The sequence below is a fragment of the Borostomias antarcticus genome (assembly GCF_949987555.1).
Source record: "Borostomias antarcticus genome assembly, chromosome: 19".
Lineage (NCBI taxonomy): Eukaryota > Metazoa > Chordata > Actinopteri > Stomiiformes > Stomiidae > Borostomias > Borostomias antarcticus.
The window spans coordinates 8,687,153-8,705,097 of NC_140252.1; the positions used below are offsets into that span (position 1 = coordinate 8,687,153).

General features: G+C 47.9%; 1 protein-coding gene across 3 annotated transcripts in view; it reads right to left on the reverse strand.

Moving 5' to 3' along the window:
* The window catches only part of nbas (NBAS subunit of NRZ tethering complex), a gene marked incomplete at its 5' end in the record, with an annotated part of 391,676 nt that overhangs the window by 223,059 nt on the left and 150,672 nt on the right, over positions 1-17,945 (reverse strand). For all 3 annotated transcript variants that reach the window (XR_014630909.1, XR_014630910.1, XM_084453787.1), the window contains 5 exons: positions 10,660-10,783; positions 15,176-15,289; positions 15,488-15,652; positions 16,026-16,109; positions 17,418-17,575. Coding sequence is in view for 1 of the 3 variants with exons in the window: in XM_084453787.1 (XP_084309913.1) it covers positions 10,660-10,783; positions 15,176-15,289; positions 15,488-15,652; positions 16,026-16,109; positions 17,418-17,575 (645 nt within the window). The remainder of the gene's footprint in view (positions 1-10,659; positions 10,784-15,175; positions 15,290-15,487; positions 15,653-16,025; positions 16,110-17,417; positions 17,576-17,945) is intronic.

Sequence of the window (17,945 nt, forward strand, 5' to 3'; positions counted from 1 at the left end):
CCGATGTAGGCTAACGTGGCCTAGGCTGCAGGCTATTATTTAACAAATACAGTAGGTCTAGTAGGCTAATCTACATGCCCACAACACATCTGTGTTCCTGAAGTCCATTAACTGGGAACGAAAAATGACTCGATGCATCTTCAGGTTGCTGATGCGCTTTCTGGCTACTAAGGAATGCAGCTCTCGCGCAGCAGACTCGTTTGCGTTTTGCGCTTGACATTAGAGTAACAAAGAAATTAAACGTGACAGTAGGCTACAGCCTACAGGCAACATGTAGGTCTACATACAGTTCTGTTTTTATTCACAGTAGGGTACAGTACTGTCATGAAAATCCCACCAGTAACCAGATAGCAGAAAAAAAAAAGTTTTTTAAGGCTGTCCAGTAGACCGGGAGGTTCGGATCTCTGAAGTTCAGATGAGTGGGGTCCTACTGTATTTTCAAATTCGGCATTTCCTCTGTTCAAACACACATTCATTTCCAGAATCCCCACCCTCATCAGGAATTGATCAACTTCTGCCAGTGGCAAAAATGTCAAGGGGACATATCTCTTTCCTATATGACCTTCTGACTGAAGATACACCCCCAGTTTTGCTAAAGATTAAAAGGGACTGGGACACTGAGCTGGTTATCGTCATGTCTGAAGACTGGTGGTCAGAGGCACTGAAAGAAATTAAGTGTTCAGCATTACTCATACAGTTTAAGACAGTTCATAGAGCACATTATAGTAAATCTATACTTGCCAAGATATACCCGAACACGATTGATGCCTGTGACAGATCACAGACACACCAAACTCTATTTAATCTGACCCATATGTTTTGGTCGTGTCAGAGACTTTGGGAGTATTGGCGTCTTATTTCAAAGTAATTTCTGAGGTATTAGATAGAGTGATCAAACCATCGCCACAGATAGCCATATTTGGCATTCCTGAGGATGGCAAAAACAATTTGTCAGCAAAGCAAGCTAATGTAATCTCTTTCACCTCTCTACTAGCCCACCGTTCAGGGGGGGTTATTGTGAAAATATTGTTTATTGTTTATATATAGTGTTTGTATATTGTTTATATACATTATATTTCATTATAATGTGTTGTGATTTTTCAAATTGTCAATAAAATGTGTTTACAAAAAAAAGAATTGCCTGATGTTTGGCTGTGTTAGCATGTTGGCTGTGAATGTATAAGGATGCTATCTAGCTGGCCTCTTTTATAACGTCAGTTAGCCTAAGCTGGCTAGCTATCTCCTATGTTGCTAGAATTGCTTGATGTTTGGCTGTATAGCTGTGAATGTCTGAGGATGCATGCTAGTGACTACATCACATGTGTTAGGCTGACGTTTGCTAGCTAGTGTAACTTAGTTGAGTTAGAGTTGCCGATGTGACAAAGTGTTGACAGAGATTATGTTGAATTGAGTTAGTTTTGTTAGGTAACTTATCATTGCAGCACTAGTTGGCTAGCCACACAAGAGGATTGTCAGGTGCATTGTGCAGCACTGTATGACTAGTTGGCCACACAGATTGTCAAGGGCCATGAAGTGCAGCATTATATGATTTGTAGCTACCGCATTTGGAGATGGATGCATGTGTAAACTTGTGTGTAAACTTCGGCCAACAAGGCTGTCAGTAGACCGACATTAGTTGTGGCTATCACATACATTATATCTGGGAATATACCTGTATACATACTAACTAGGCCCTTTTATTCCAGCTATCAACTGTTCTCTGTTGTCTCATGTGGGTGTTTGTGGACCGGTTTCACCTTGTAAACAAATGCGGACATGCAGCTGTACGTGTGTGTGTGTGTGTGCATGCAGTGTCTGAGTCTGTGTGCGTTCACATTGAGAATTTAGTGTGTGTGTGTGTATGTCTGCTATTAAGAATGTATCTATCCACCAAATCTGACTTATACATTTGCATCCTGGACTGTGTGTGCGTGCATGTGCGTGCGTGCGTTTGTGTGTGTGCGTTTGTGTGTGTACATGCCTGTGCGTGTGCATGCGCGTGTGTGCGTGTGTCCACAGCATTGATTTTCCTGGCGGGGGTGATCCATCAGGCACTGCGTGGCCTTGTGATGTTGTGACGAGCTGCGATCTCTCTGCTGTTACCGTTGCAGTGCAGTGATTCACTGCGGCCGTTAGGCGCCTGGGTTTACATGAAGGAATCAACACCAGCCTCCTGCTCTGGTCTGAGCACTACCTCAACACCAGCCTCCTGCACTGGTCTGAGCACTACCTCAAAACAAGCCTCCTGCTCTGGTCTGAGCACTACTTCAACACCAGCCACCTACTCTGGTCTGAGCACTACCTCAACACCAGCCTCCTGCTCTGGTCTGAGCACTACCTCAACACCAGCCTCCTGCTCTGGTCTGAGCACTACCGCTGTCTGCTCAGCACCGCTGGATCAAAGACGCATGCACGCACGCACGCACGCACGCACGCACGCACGCACGCACGCACGCACGCACGCACGCACGCACGCACGCACGCACGCACGCACGCACGCACGCACGCACGCACGCACGCACGCACGCACGCACGCACGCACGCACGCACGCACGCACGCACGCACGCACGCACGCACGCACGCACGCACGCACGCACGCACGCACGCACGCACGCACGCACGCACGCACGCACGCACGCACGCACGCACGCACGCACGCACGCACGCACGCACGCACGCACGCACACACACACACACACACACACACACACACACACACACACACACACACACACACACACACACACACACACCACTTCTAATGCTGAGGCCCATGCAAGTCAAACAGCAACAATGCCAAAGAGTTCACTCCTAAAGAGGAACAGAACCCCCCCCCCCTCTCTCTTTTCTCTGCCAACTTGTAATTCTACTCTCTCTCCCTCTCCCTCTCCCTCTCCCTCTCCCTCTCCCTCTCCCTCCTCCTCCTCCTAGAACACAGTGAGAGGTAACATCTCTCTCTCCCTCTCTCTCCTCCTAGAACACAGTGAGAGGTAACATCTCTCTCTCTCTCTCCTCTCAGAACACAGTGAGAGGTAACATCTCTCTCTCTCTCCTCTCAGAACACAGTGAGAGGTAACATCTCTCTCTCGCTCTAGAACACAGTGAGAGGTAACATCGGGTCCTTCACTAGCAGCAGCCGTGCCCTGGACTGATACTGTCAGTGGGCTGAAGTGTGTGTGTGTGTGTGTGTGTGTGTGTGTGTGTGTGTGTGTGTGTGTGTGTGTGTGTGTGTGTGTGTGTGTGCATGTGTGTGTAGACAGATTACAGAAATTTAGAAATTACATAAAAGTTGGAAAGAAGAGAAACACAAGGGAGGGGGAGGTTAAGGTAAGGTAGGTGGGTAGGTGGGTAGGTAGGTAGGAGGGTGGGTAGGTGGGTAGGAGGGTAGGTGGGTAGGAGGGTGGGTAGGTAGGAGGCTGGGTAGGAGGGTGAGTAAGTAGGAGGGTGGATAGGAGGGTGGGTAGGTAGAAGGGTGGGTAGGTGGGTGGGTAGGTAGGAGGCTGGGTAGGAGGGTAGGTAGGTAGGAGGGTGGGGAGGTAGGTAGGAGGGTGGGTAGGAGGGTGGGTAGGTGGGTAGGAGGGTGGGTAGGAGGGTGGGTGGGTAGGAGGGTGAGTAAGTAGGAGGGTAGGTAGGTGGGAGGGTGGGTAGTAAAGATGAGCGGATGGAGTTTGAGCACACCTGAATCCGCGTGCACACTCATCCACCCGCCACCCACCCGATATAATTATCTTCTAAATTTAGAGACCCGCACCCAACCCGCCAAACATGAAGTTATTGTATTTACATTTAAATTATGTCCAGCCGATCGCGATTATGACCTCCGCAATTAACTAATCGCAAAAGGCCGCAATTAATGTGATTGATAATTTTGCTTTGAATTGAGTGTGCTAGGACTACACGGACGAATCACAGGCGCTTATGCTGTCTGACCAATCACATGTGTTCCCGCTGAGTGCCCTGTGCGTAGCAATTTCACTGAGAAGACAGATAGCAGTAGGTCAAGACAAGTGTCGCAAGAGTACCTGCAGCCGTGAGTAGTGAAAAAATGAGCGAAAACGAGGTCAGTGAGTTAGTAGCAAGAAAGGGATCAACGTCCGTGATTTGGGAGCATTTTGGTTATTATATATGAATATTATATACTAAATATTAATCGCAATTATTAATCGCAATTACCATTTTGAAGCAAATAATCGCAATTATTATCTTTTGTCATAATCGTGCAGCCCTACTAGGTAGTAGGGCTGGGTTTAAAGAATCGATTCATCGATTCTGAATCGATTCCGAATCAAATGATTCCGAATCGATTCATGAATCCCAAAATCGATCTTTTATTTAATGAATGAATGAATAAATGAAGGAATGAATAGTGCATTAATTAATTCAATGATTCATTCATTCATTCATTTTTGGAAATCAGTATCAATACCCAGCCCTAGTATTGATGTGTTGCATAACTTGGCAGTCATGTAATTAAGGTTACAGCTAAAAAAACAGGTTTTAGTATCACTAACCGAATCGATATTGAATCGAGATAATCGATTCTGAACCTTGTGAATCGGAATCGAATCGATACCCAGCCCTAGTAGGTAGGTAGGTAGGTGGATAGGTGGGTGGGTAGGTGGGTAGGTAGGTGGATAGGTGGGTAGGTGGGTGGTTAGGTAGGTGGATAGGTGGGTAGGTGGGTGGGTAGGTAGGTGGATAGGTGGGTGGGTAGGTAGGTGGATAGGTGGGTAGGTGGGTGGGTAGGTAGGTGGATAGGTGGGTGGGTAGGTAGGTAGGTGGATAGGTGGGTGGGTAGGTAGGTGGATAGGTAGGTAGGTGGATAGGCGAGTAGGTGGATAGGTGGGTGGGTAGATACTAGATAGACAGAGAGACAGATAGAACTGGAGGATTTCAGCAGTGGAAAAGTACAGCAGCAGCATACATACATACAGATGTGGGAAGTTAGAAATGTCACATGCTGCAGCATTTCACGTCGCGGTATTTGGAAGGGAAATCCCGTTGGAAATCTCGTGGGATTTCAGACGGGTGTTATTTCGTTTTAGTGATGCACCACCGCCAGGTGGCGTCTTTGAGTAGATTTAGCAGGCTGGGCTCTGTTTTTCTCCTATAGTCTACGAATGAAGCATCATTAAGTTTCACATTCTTTAATTTAAATGCTCTGTTGTAAAGCACTTTGAGCTGAATTTATCTTTATGAAAGGTGCTATACAACTAACGTTTAATTGTTATTATTACCTTGTTCTCAAACACATGTTTTCGCCATCTGGATGTAATTTAATTATTACGAACACCTATATCTAGGCCTACAGTAGCCTATCTATCTCGGTAACTGACGTCGGGTCAAGACGTGGTGGCTGTTAGGTCAAATGCGCAAAATAACAGTATTGTAAATATATTTGTTAGTAAAGAAGTGGTGAACGTAGGGGTTTTGCGTTTTGTTTCTGGAACGCATTCAACTGGTAGGCTACTTGTAAACCCCGGAAGTAAATTTGAAGACGGGGCACCAGCTAATATAGCCAAGTCTGAGCGCAGTAGGCTATATGGCTTCAGCACGATACAAAGAAAAAATAAGCTTGATCGACTTGTGGATCCATACAAAATTGACATAGTCGCCATGAGTAAAGATCACTCATTGCCAATCATATCCGGACATTAACTATCTTGTGCATAGATAGCGGCAGGTTTGACAGTGAGTGCCTTCACATGCACAATATACACAATATTTTGTTATTTGAATGATCTTGAATATATATATATTCAAGATCATTCAAATAAGAAAATATCGTGTATGTTTTTATTTATTTATACCGGCCGCCAGTCGTTCCATGAACGGCTATAGGGAATGCGCAGTTTCGCGCTGGCTACAGCCTATTATATGCACAGTTTCGCGCTACGTAGGCTATTATAAATAAGTATTATTCATTGGGAATAGCTTGGACTCGCTGGGGACTGGTGGAGAGACGCAGAGCCTCCCCAGACGCGACATCCTCCAGTTGGCTGAAGAGCTGCGCGCTCTGGCCTCCAAACAGCCACCGGCTGCGCCCCTCGCAGTGTCCACAGAAGAATACCCCCACCAAAATACCTGCATGGTGAAGACAAGATGCAGAACTGTCTACCAATGCATGAAGTGCACCTAGCTGTCTGTGAGAGGCTATAGCAGAGGATATGTGCGAAGTGTATTTGAGCTGCCGCCTCAACCGTGCGTAAGAGCAGAGCGCATCATATAGCTACAACTAGTAGCCCATAGCCATTAAAACGGCTTATTGTTTTATTCATATATCAACTAGATAATTCGATAATAATGAGTAGCCTAGTAGGCTATAAAATGAATTCAATAGGGCAAGCCTTAAGTTGTAGCCTAGGCTACAGTACAATCACAAGACGCATAGGCCTAGCCTATCGTAAAAAGCGTTGCGTTCTCATAGGCCTATATTAACTTAGATAATTATTAATTATGCTCAGGTCATAATGTCCGTTGAAAATAATTCCCTCTAAGCAGAATTTGAATTGTATTAAAATAGGAAATTATTCCTTCTAGGTCTATATAAAAAAAAACATTTTTCTAATGTGTAGCCTATAGGCGATGAACAAAACAGCCACAATGTAGCCTGCTTAGCGAGCGAGAGGGCAGTCTACCATAAAGTGTATAACCATAATGTAATATATCTAGACTACATGCATTGTGGTATTTCTTTATATAGCCAATTGTTTCTCAATAAACAGTTATGTCATCCTCTGAGTCCGAATGTAGGCTAATAGACCGGCAGCTCTAAATGCCTTCCCAATCAATGAGACATGGTTGTAAAAATGATGTTTTATTGATGAAAAGGGTAAAACTGAAGAGTCATTGCATTGATCGATGCAGTCCGCTACCAGCAAACACTGAAAATACAGGTCCTCCAGCGAACCTGGACTAGACAATTGTAACCCCCCCCCCCCCCCCCCCCAAATTCTTTTATATTCAAATAAACTGGATGAACCGGTTTCCTAGCCCTGGATCGTGGGGAGGGGGGTAGCCTGCGTTAGCGGGTGCTTTGCCATGACCGGCCATTTAATTCGCTAGTTTGATTGATAGATGGATTAACGTCCAAAGTAGATTGTGCAAGTATTGTATAGGCCCATGTGTAAGAGATGAATGGCTGTAACCATGAACTCAGCCAGAGGTAGGCCCTACTGTAGATTATCAGCATTATCACCAGTCTCAATTTATGTCTCAATTTATGTGTTGCCATTCATTTAAACCACCATCTCATCTAGACTACTTCTGTTGCTGCATTTTTACATTTATGCTTTCATGATTTTAGAGCGCAATAAACATTTTCCAGGATTCCAAAAAGTCCATCCATTCATCCAACTTTGTTCTGAGCGCAGCGCAGGCTGGTATCTACTGTCAAGGCTCACGACTGATGCACTCCCTTAACACGTCTCTTCCCAGACCATCAAGAGAATTTCAATATTAAAGACCTTGGGATTCCAGGAGTCAAGACCGTTTAAGACGGGGAGCGACATTCCGCCTGCGTTCTCGCTCGGAGCGGGCGACGCACGCGTCCTGCGCGCAGCGGGGAAAGCTGACTACAATTCAGCTCTTGTCGCGGGCGGGCGCGCAGCCTAGTTCCATATGAGAACACTCCTCGGTCCAATTCCGTATAGTAGATCAGCCTGTGTACTTTCAACGAATGTATTATTAGACATAATATCATAATAATATATAAAGCCTTCAACGACCTCCTGCTGCCTGCCTGATGGCCTCAGGGCTAAAGAGACCGCGCGATCATTCCTCTAGCTGCTTTGCTGCTAATGCGAGTTCGTCTCCGTTCCTGCCCGAGAAACAGAAGTTGAACTTATAGCATCAAAATAGCTACAGGAATCAACGTTGTAAAGTTAGCTATCTGCTTTTTAGCCACCGACAGCTACCGTTAATATTATGGAAGCTGCTGTCGTGAGCTAACGTGCTATCACGGTCTCATCGTGCAGCTTCACAGCCTGCTATTAGCAGACAGCATTAAGTTGACAAAATCACACTTGCACATCATTAGAATTCCAACCATTTATATGGGATTTATCATTCAACTAAACATGGAACCTGAATACTACCTGATATTTCAACCTGCTGCCATCAGTGATCGGCGCATCTGCTTGTTTGAGTCATGAATATCTTACGCAGTTATATTCCATGTAGTGTCCCAAAACTGTTAAATCATTCCCCATGTAGTTCACTATGAGTCGCACTCAATACATCCATGGTTATAGGGAATAGGGAGTGAGTGAACCATTTCAAACACATCTCTGGTCATCTCCGTTAGCCATCTTACTCGTCCTGATGCCATGTTCCATATGAGAACACTCAGCCTAATGTATTAAACTTCTACTTGTCCCGACAGTTAACAGATATAGACCCGGCGACAGTTACAGAGATAGAAACTATAAATAGATAGGCTTTGTTCGTAATAATTAAATTCCAACCAGACAGACAACAAGGAGTTTGAGAACGGTAGGCTCATCTAATGTGCGAGCCAGCAATGGGTCAATGAGTGGTATTACTGCGCCCCTATGGGCAGGCGAGCGGTGGTGCGGAATGACGTAAAGCGCCTGTTAGAATACCGCGGGTCAAGTTACATTCTTATGTTCCCACATCTGTATATACACACATACACATACACACACACACACACACACATACATACATACATACATACATACATACATACATACATACACACACACATACATACAGTAGGACCCCACTCATCCGAACTTCAGAGATCCGAACCTCCTGGTCTACCGGACAGGCTTAAAAAACTTTTTTTTTTGTTGCCTGCTATCTGGTTACTGGTGGGATTTTCATTACAGTACTGTATCCTACTGTGAATAAAAACAGAACTGAATGTAGACCTACATGTTGCCTGTAGGCTGTAGCCTACTGTCATGTTTCATTTCTTTGTTACTCTAATGTCGAGCGCAAAACGCAAATGAGTCTGCTGCGCGAGAGCTGCATTCCTTGGTAGCCAGAAAGCGCATCAGCAACCTGAAGCAGCATCGAGTCATTTTTCGTTCCCAGTTAATGAACTTCAGGAAGACAGACGTGTTGTGAGCATGTAGATTAGTCTACTAGACCTACTGTATTTGTTAAATAATAGCCTACAGACTAGGCCACGTTAGCCTACATCAGTTGTTTTAGAGACCTTATTTAAGCCTACAATAGCCTAAGACACGACAACTTGTCTGTCATTTTATTTATTTATTTATTAATTATCATTTGCTCTAATTGTTGTAATGTTGGGTTGTTTTTAGGCTATACCATTTTGTTCTGCGAATACAGTAGCCTATCGATGCAGCGTACGCCTCATTTGAGAATAAAGTACTGTATTTGATCAAAGCACGCAGTCAAGTGGAAATTCGGTTATTTTATTATAGGCTACTGTAGATAGGCTAGGCTATATGAGTTTAGTTGGCTATTTGATTACAATTTTGATGCAATTTCACAAGTAATTAAGGGTATTTATTGGTATATTATGAGTCTATATGAAACAAGTATACCACTTATTGAATTTGGTGCATTTTAACATAAGTTTCAGTCATCCGGACATTTCAGAGATACGAACGACCTTCGGTCCCGTTGGGTTCGGATAAGTGGGGTCCTACTGTACATACATACATACATACATAGTCTGTATAACTCTATGTATAGTAATACTCAAATATAAGTACATACTTGGTATATAAGTCAAGCAGTCGTGTGTTTGCTCCACTGTCAAGATGTGCTGGTGGGCTGAGACCACTCACCTGCCTGGTGATTCATACAGGACAGGCCAATCATTGGTTTTAGACCCAGGCTGTTACTGTAGCTATTAGTTGTGCAGTTAAAGGAGACTTAAGACCGATATAGTGAAGGAAAGAAGGCAGGGAGCCCCTCTCTCCCCCGCTATGCGTCTAGCCTAGCCTACTGTGCGCCAGCAATCACATGCATTTCCCAAACGGAATATCACAACACAAAACTGCTTTCCTAGATCAATCGCCTAAGATATCTGCTGGATTTTTTCCCCCCCATAGTCAGATTGAGTTCTAACCTCCGCGAAAAATGCTTCAGTGACGACCAAAACATTTCCTTTCTTGTTGACTGCTGCCCAACACATGAGCTTATTCGAGCACGCTTTCAAATGCGCAGATGAGGAGACGTCAGGTCGCCCAGTCCTAATGTAGGATATAGGAAACACTACATAAAAACATGGGGGCATCTGAAGTAGATGGGCTAGATGATTCATGTTTAGCAAGAAAAATAGGTGTCTTTTATTGTGCTGCTGCCTGCGAGTTTAAAGTTTGACAGCTGTCCCCACTCCCGTGGTCTCTCCTCAGCCTAGAAGTGTCTGTGTGCGTGTGTCTCACCCTCGGTGGCAGGGAACAGGGTCATGCCCTGGGTCTTGTCGTGTGTGTGTGTGTGTGTGTGCGTGCGTGCGTGCGTGCCTGAGTGCCTGCGTGCATGTGTGTCTCACTCTCGGTGGCGGGGAACAGGGTCAGGCCCTCGGTCTTGTCGTGTGTGTGTGTGTGTGTCTCACCCTCGGTGGCGGGGAACAGGGTCAGGCCCTCGGTCTTGTCGTGTCTGTGTGTGTGTCTGTGTGTGTGTGTGTGTGTGTGTGTGTGTGTGTGTGTGTGTCTCACCCTCGGTGGCGGGGAACAGGGTCAGGCCCTCGGTCTTGGTCTCGGCCAGCTTGCCCGTCCTCAGCAGCACCTCGGCAAAGTTGTCCTGATAGCCGGAGTCATATGAGGAGTACACATCCTCCCTCTGAGAGAGAACCACAGAGAACCAGGTCAGAACCACAGAGAACCAGGTCATATGAGGAGTACACATCCTCCCTCTGAGAGAGAACCACAGAAAACCAGGTCAGAACCACAGAGAACCAGGTCATATGAGGAGTACACATCCTCCCTCTGAGAGAGAACCACAGAGAACCAGGTCAGAACCACAGACAACCAGGTCATATGAGGTGTACACTAGGGATGGGAATTTCGACTAATTTTAAAACCGAGTAACCTAACCTGATCCTACTCGAGTAACCGATTACTCAAAAAAAAGATTACTCAAAAAAAGATACCGTCCAGACAGAGCGCATTGAACCCCGGCCCCCTCGGAGGGGAAAACGTTTTTTTCCGCCGTTATTACCGTGGCGGTGCTTTCATGTCTCGTCCATGCCCTTGCAAATAAACATATTTAAAAGCTGATGTGTGGTTGGATGCATTACTTATCAGATTTAATAACCCACAGGTTTTCATGAAGCTATCGGAATCGAAAAACGCAGCCTTTTAATGTGGATGCACTGCCCAGCTCATAGCCTATTAAGCCTATCGTTAGGCTACTCTGAAAACTCTAAGCCTAGCCTACAATATGCAACCAATTTACTAATATAAATTAAGTATTAAACCAAGCCTTTACTGCCGATGCCGGATAACAAGTGAATTAATTTTTAGCGTTATCTAAAAAGCACCGCGGCACTCACTGCCTATTTCCAATTTATTGGACAATAATGGATGTTTCGGCGTCAAGCCTTCATTAGAGAAATGTCCATGCAAAACTAAATAGATTTATTGAACAACAGGCCTATTCATTCAATATTTCTTTATAGGCTGGAAAACGAGTAGGCTATACGCGCATGGACCTGTGCCGGAGCGCTCTTAAAAAGACTCCATATCCAGTACAGCGCTTTTCTCCAGGCAGCCGCCAACGCTCTATCCTCTTTGGTAACAATTGAAAAAGGGCACAGGCGCTCAGAAATGCGCGCTTTCACGGCAAAACATGCCATATTGTATAGCCTTTAGATTAACCGAGTAGTATTTATTTTCCGACTAGCAGATTGCCTACTCGGGTACTCGAGAAATCGGTTAACCGTGCACATCCCTAGTGTACACATCCTCCCTCTGAGAGAGAACCACCGAGAACCAGGTCATATGAGGAGTTCACATCCTCCCTCTGAGAGAGAACCACAGAGAACCAGGTCAGAACCACAGAGAACCAGGTCAGAACCAAAGAGAACCAGGTCATATGAGGAGTACACATCCTCCCTCTGAGAGAGAACCACAGAGAACCAGGTCATAGGAGGAGTACACATCCTCCCTCTGAGAGAGAATCAAAGAGAACCAGGTGAGAACCACAGAGAACCAGGTCATAGGAGGAGTACACATCCTCCCTCTGAGAGAGAACCACAGAGAACCAGGTCAGAACCACAGAGAACCAGGTCATAGGAGGAGTACACATCCTCCCTCTGAGAGAGAACCACAGAGAACCAGGTCATAGGAGGAGTACACATCCTCCCTCTGAGAGAGAACCACAGAGAACCAGGTCATAGGAGGAGTACACATCCTCCCTCTGAGAGAGAACCACAGAGAACCAGGTCAGAACCACAGATAACCAGGTCATAGGAGGAGTACACCTCCTCACTCTGAGAGAGAACCACAGATAACCAGGTCAGAATCACAGAGAACCAGGTCATAGGAGGAGTACACATCCTCCCTCTGAGAGAGAACCACAGAGAACCAGGTCATAGGAGGAGTACACATCCTCCCTCTGAGAGAGAACCACAGAGAACCAGGTCATAGGAGGAGTACACATCCTCCCTCTGAGAAAGAACCACAGAGAACCAGGTCAGAACCACAGAGAACCAGGTCATAGGAGGAGTACACATCCTCCCTCTGAGAGAGAACCACAGAGAACCAGGTCAGAACCACAGAGAACCAGGTCAGAACCAGAGAACCAGGTCATATGAGTACACATCCTCCCTCTGAGAGACAGAACCCCAGAGAACCAGGTCATAGGAGGAGTACACATCCTCCCTCTGAGAGAGAACCACAGAGAACCAGGCCATAGGAGGAACACACATCCTCCCTCTGAGAGAGAACCACAGAGAACCGGGTCAGAACAACAGAGAACCGGGTCAGGGTAAGGAGTAGTGAGGAGGAGTCCCGAAGGACATGTTGAGGCAGAGGAGCAGACAAGTCCTCGCTGCGCTCTCCTGTTCTGTTGTGTTTTCAGAAAATATAATTTTCTTGTCTTTGGTTGTTCTTTATCTTCACCCCTCTGTCTTCCACTCTCTCCCCTTCTCTCTACCTCTCTCTTTCTCTCTCTCTACCTCTCTTTCTCTTTACCTCTCTCTTTTTCTCTACCTCTTTCTCTCTACCTCTCTTTCTCTCTACCTCTCTTTCTCTCTACCTCTCTCTTTCTCTCTACTTCTCTCTCTACCTCTCTTTCTCTCTACTTCTCTCTCTACCTCTCTTTCTCTTTACCTCTCTCTTTTTCTCTACCTCTTTCTCTACCTCTCTTTCTTCCTACCTCTCTCTTTTGCTCTCTACCTCTCTCTTTCTCTCTACCTCTCTTTCTCTCTCTACCTCTTTCTACCTCTCTCTTTCTCTCTCTACCTCTTTCTCTCTACCTCCCTCTATCTCTCTACCTCTCTTTCTCTGTCTACCTCTTTCTCCCTACCTCTCTTCCCTTCTCTCTACCTCTCTGCTTCTCTCTTTCTATCTCTTCCCTCATCATGCTCTCTCTCTCTGAGTCAGGCTCTTAGAGCTCCTTGGTCCTCTACTGACAAAGCTGAAGCTGCCAGGGGTCAAAACCACTAATGATTGACTAGATGGAGGGATGGATGGATGGATGGATGGATGGATGGATGGATGGATGGATGGATGGATGGATGGATGGATGGATGGTAGATGAATGGATGGATGGATGGTAGATGGATGGATGGATGGATGGATGGATGGATGGATGGATGGATGGATGGATGGATGGATGGATGGATGGATGGATGGATGGATGGATGGATGGGTGGGTGGGTGGGTGGATGGATGGATGGATGGATGGATGGATGGATGGATGGATGGATGGATGGATGGATGGATGGATGGATGGATGGATGGTAGATGGATGGATGGGTGGATGGATGGATGGGTGGATGGGTGGATGGTAGATGGACGGCAAGCCGGGAGGAAGGGTTATTGATAGAAAGATATATGGACGGAAGGAGGGAGAACAGCGAGCGTTTAAGAGGGGCTTATTAAAAAGTCATGATGGGAGGATGTATGGGCCCCCCACCACTCCTGAAACAATCCGGATGATTTGTGGCTCTGTTTAAAAAGCAGCCGAGCCCGTCAGCCATTTCCCCAGATAAAGGTCAGCTACTCTCTGATTCCTCAACGCTGTCAGAGGACTCTGCTCAGTGTGTTTTATCAGTTATTCCTCTCTCTCTCTCTCTTTCTTTCTCTCTCTCTCTCTCTCCTCCCTCCCTCTCCCTCTCTCTCTCTCTCTCTCTGTCTCTTATTTCTTTCTCCACTTTAATATTCCTCCTCGCTCTTTATCTCCTTCTATTCAGGTTCATTTGTCTTTGTTTTCGCTGCCTTTCTGTCCGTCTCAGTTGTCCCTGGTCCCTCCCCACTCCTCCAGCACCGCTCAGTCTGACTATCTCTGACTGTCCAGGACTGCTGGGGTCACAGTTGTCTCTCTGTCCAGGACTGCTGGGGTCATAGTTGTCTCTCTGTCCAGGGCTGCTGCGGTCATAGTTGTGTAGTCAGGACGGACGCAGTGTTTTCATTCACCGCTGATAACTGAAACTGTTAAGGACACATTTATCAATCAAGGTGGGTCCATCTATCTCATGACTCACCCAGTAGATCTGATCAAGGTGGGTCCATCTATCTCATGACTCACCCAGTAGATCTGATCAAGGTGGGTTCATCTATCTCATGACTCACCCAGTAGATCTGATCAAGGTGGGTTCATCTATCTCATGACTCACCCAGTAGATCTGATCAAGGTGGGTTCATCTATCTCATGACTCACCCAGTAGATCTGATCAAGGTGGGTTCATCTATCTCATGACTCACCCAGTAGATCTGATCAAGGTGGGTTCATCTATCTCATGACTCACCCAGTAGATCTGATCAAGGTGGGTTCATCTATCTCATGACTCACCCAGTAGATCTGATCAAGGTGGGTTCATCTATCTCATGACTCACCCAGTAGATCTGATCAAGGTGGGTTCATCTATCTCATGACTCACCCAGTAGATCTGATCAAGGTGGGTTCATCTATCTCATGACTCACCCAGTAGATCTGATCAAGGTGGGTCCATCTTTCTCATGACTCACCCAGTAGGGCTGGTCAGGGGAGGGGAGGGGTGATGCTCACCGGGTCCACGTAGGGCTGGTCAAATAGGCCCTGGTAGAACGGGCCGCACCCCTGGCGCTCCAGATCAGCGTTCTGCACCACGCCGCTGTCTGGCCACGCCCCCTCGTCATCACCCTGCAGAGGCATAAAGCTTTGTTAAACATTCAAGAGCCACTCAGAACACAGACGCCATCTCATCCCTCCTCCTCCTCATCCCCCTCCTCCTCCTCCAGCTCCCCCATACATCTGTTTTGTTGTGTTTTTCCTCCTTTGTAAATAAACATGTTAGTAAATAAAGCAGCAGGTGCATATACAGTATGGAGACCCTCTTACGTGCAGAGGGCGGAGGTAGTGGAGCGAGTGGCTCCACCAGCGGTGGTCGCTGACAGCGGTCAGGACGGCCTTGGTGGTCAGGCCGGTGGAGGTCAGCACCTCCATGGTCCGGGTGGTGGTTCTGAGCAGCAGGTCCCCAGCCGAGCCCACCCTGGGGGAAACGGTCTGGGTCGGCCAGGCAGCCAGAGACAACAACGTTGAGGAATGTTAGTATAACGTTCAAACAACGTCTCTCACTACGCAGGCCAGGGACCATGTAGGTTTGAATTGGGTTTGAATTGGGTTTGAAAACGCTCCAAACTGTAGTGGAGAATCAAAACAAGAGAAAACGTTCAACGCCTCATTAGGAACGACCATCCTAAAGACCGTTCTAAAGACCGTCCTAAAGACCGTCCTAAAGACCATTCTAAAGTGGAAATTAAAGTTTCTACCCACTTAAAGCGACGAAAACTGGAGGAATGTCTTCACACACACACACACACACACACACACACACAAGTGCGCGCACACACACACACACACACACACACACACACACCTGGAGCGAGTCAGTCTCATTGTCCTCACAGCCACTCTCAGCATCAGTGGGCTCCATCTGATAATTCACTGCCTGGTACAACACCTGAGAGAGAGAGAGAGAGAGAGAGGGGGAGGGGAAGGGAGAGAGAGAGAGAGAGGGGGAGAGAGGGGGGAGAGAGAGAGGGGGGGAGGGGGGAGAGAGAGGGGGTGAGAGAGAGATGGGGAGAGAGAGAGAGGGCGGGAGACAGAGAGAGAGAGAGGGAGGGAGAGAGATGGGGAGAGAGAGAGGGGAGAGAGAGAGAGGGCGGGAGACAGAGAGAGAGAGAGGGAGGGAGAGAGAGGGGGAGAGAGAGAGATGGGGAGAGAGAGAGGGGAGAGAGAGAGGGCGGGAGACAGAGAGAGAGAGAGAGAGGGAGGGAGAGAGAGGGGGGAGAGAGAGAGGGGGCGGGAGACAGAGAGAGACGGAGGTCAAAGACAAATGGATGCATTTAAGCAGCATGGTCAAAACACAGTCTTACCAAACAGCAGAGTGTTGGGTGTGAGATGGGGAGTGTTCAGGTGTGAGGTGGGAGTGTTGGGTGTGAGTCGGGGAGTGTTCAGCTATGAGGTGGGGAGTGTTCAGGTGTGAGGTGGGGAGTGTTGGGTGTGAGATGGGGAGTGTTCAGGTGTGATGTGGGAGTGTTGGGTGTGAGTCGGGGAGTGTTGGGTGTGAGGTGGGGAGTGTTGGGTGTGAGGTGGGGCGTGTTGGGTGAGGGTGGGGAGTGTTGGGTGTGAGGTGGGGAGTGTTGGGTGTGAGGTAGGGAGTCTTCAGCTGTGAGGTGGGGAGTGTTCAGCTGTGAGGTGGGGAGTGTTCAGGTGTGAGGTGGGGAGTGTTCATCTGTGAGGTGGGGAGTCTTCATCTGTGAGGTGGGGAGTGTTGGGTGTGAGGTGGGGAGTGTTCAGGTGTGAGGTGGGGAGTGTTCAGGTGTGAGGTGTGAGTGTTCAGGTGTGAGGTGGGGAGTGTTCAGGTGTGAGGTGGGGAGTGTTCAGCTGTGAAGTGGGGAGTGTTCAGCTGTGAGGTGGGGAGTGTTCAGCTGTGAAGTGGGGAGTGTTCAGCTGTGAGGTGTGGAGTGTTCATCTGTGAGGTGGGGAGTGTTGGGTGTGAGGTGGGGAGTGTTAGGTGTGAGGTGGGGAGTGTTCAGGTGTGAGGTGGGGAGTGTTCAGGTGTGAGGTGGGGAGTGTTCAGGTGTGAAGTGGGGAGTGTTCAGGTGTGAGGTGTTCAGGTGTGAGTGTTCAGGTGTGAGGTGGGGAGTGTTCAGCTGTGAGGTGGGGAGTGTTGGGTGTGAGGTGGTGAGTGTTGGGTGTGAGGTGTGAGCGTTCAGGTGTGAGGTGGGGAGTGTTCAGCTGTGAGGTGAGGAGTGTTCAGGTCTACCTGGGTCTGGAGGTCGCTGGAGGCGTTCAGCAGGCCCTGGATGCTGTCGGGGGGGCAGTGTGTGAGGGAGAAGGCCAGCAGCTCCTGGCGAGCACCCAGGTCCTGGTAACCCTCACACTGACCCAGCAGACTGCACACCTCCCAACCAGGCCTGTAACCTGGGAGAGAGGGGGAGGGGGAGACAGAGGGAGAGGGGGGGGGGAGAGGGAGAGAGAGAGAGAGGGGGGGAGAGAGAGAGAGGGGGGGAGAGGGAGAGAGAGGGAGAGGGGGGAGAGAGAGAGAGAGAGAGGGAGGGGGAGGGGAGAGAGAGAGAGGGAGGGGAGAGAGAGAGGGGGGGAGAGAGAGAGAGCGAGGGGGGGGAGAGAGAGAGACAAAGAGGAGGGGGGTGGGGTGGGAGGGAGAGGGGGGGAGTGAGAGAGAGAGAGAGGGAGGGGGAGGAGAGAGAGAGAAGGGGGGGGAGAGAGAGAGAGCGAGGGGGGGGGGAGAGAGAGAGAGAGAGAGAAAGGGAGGAGGGGTCAAACGTATCTG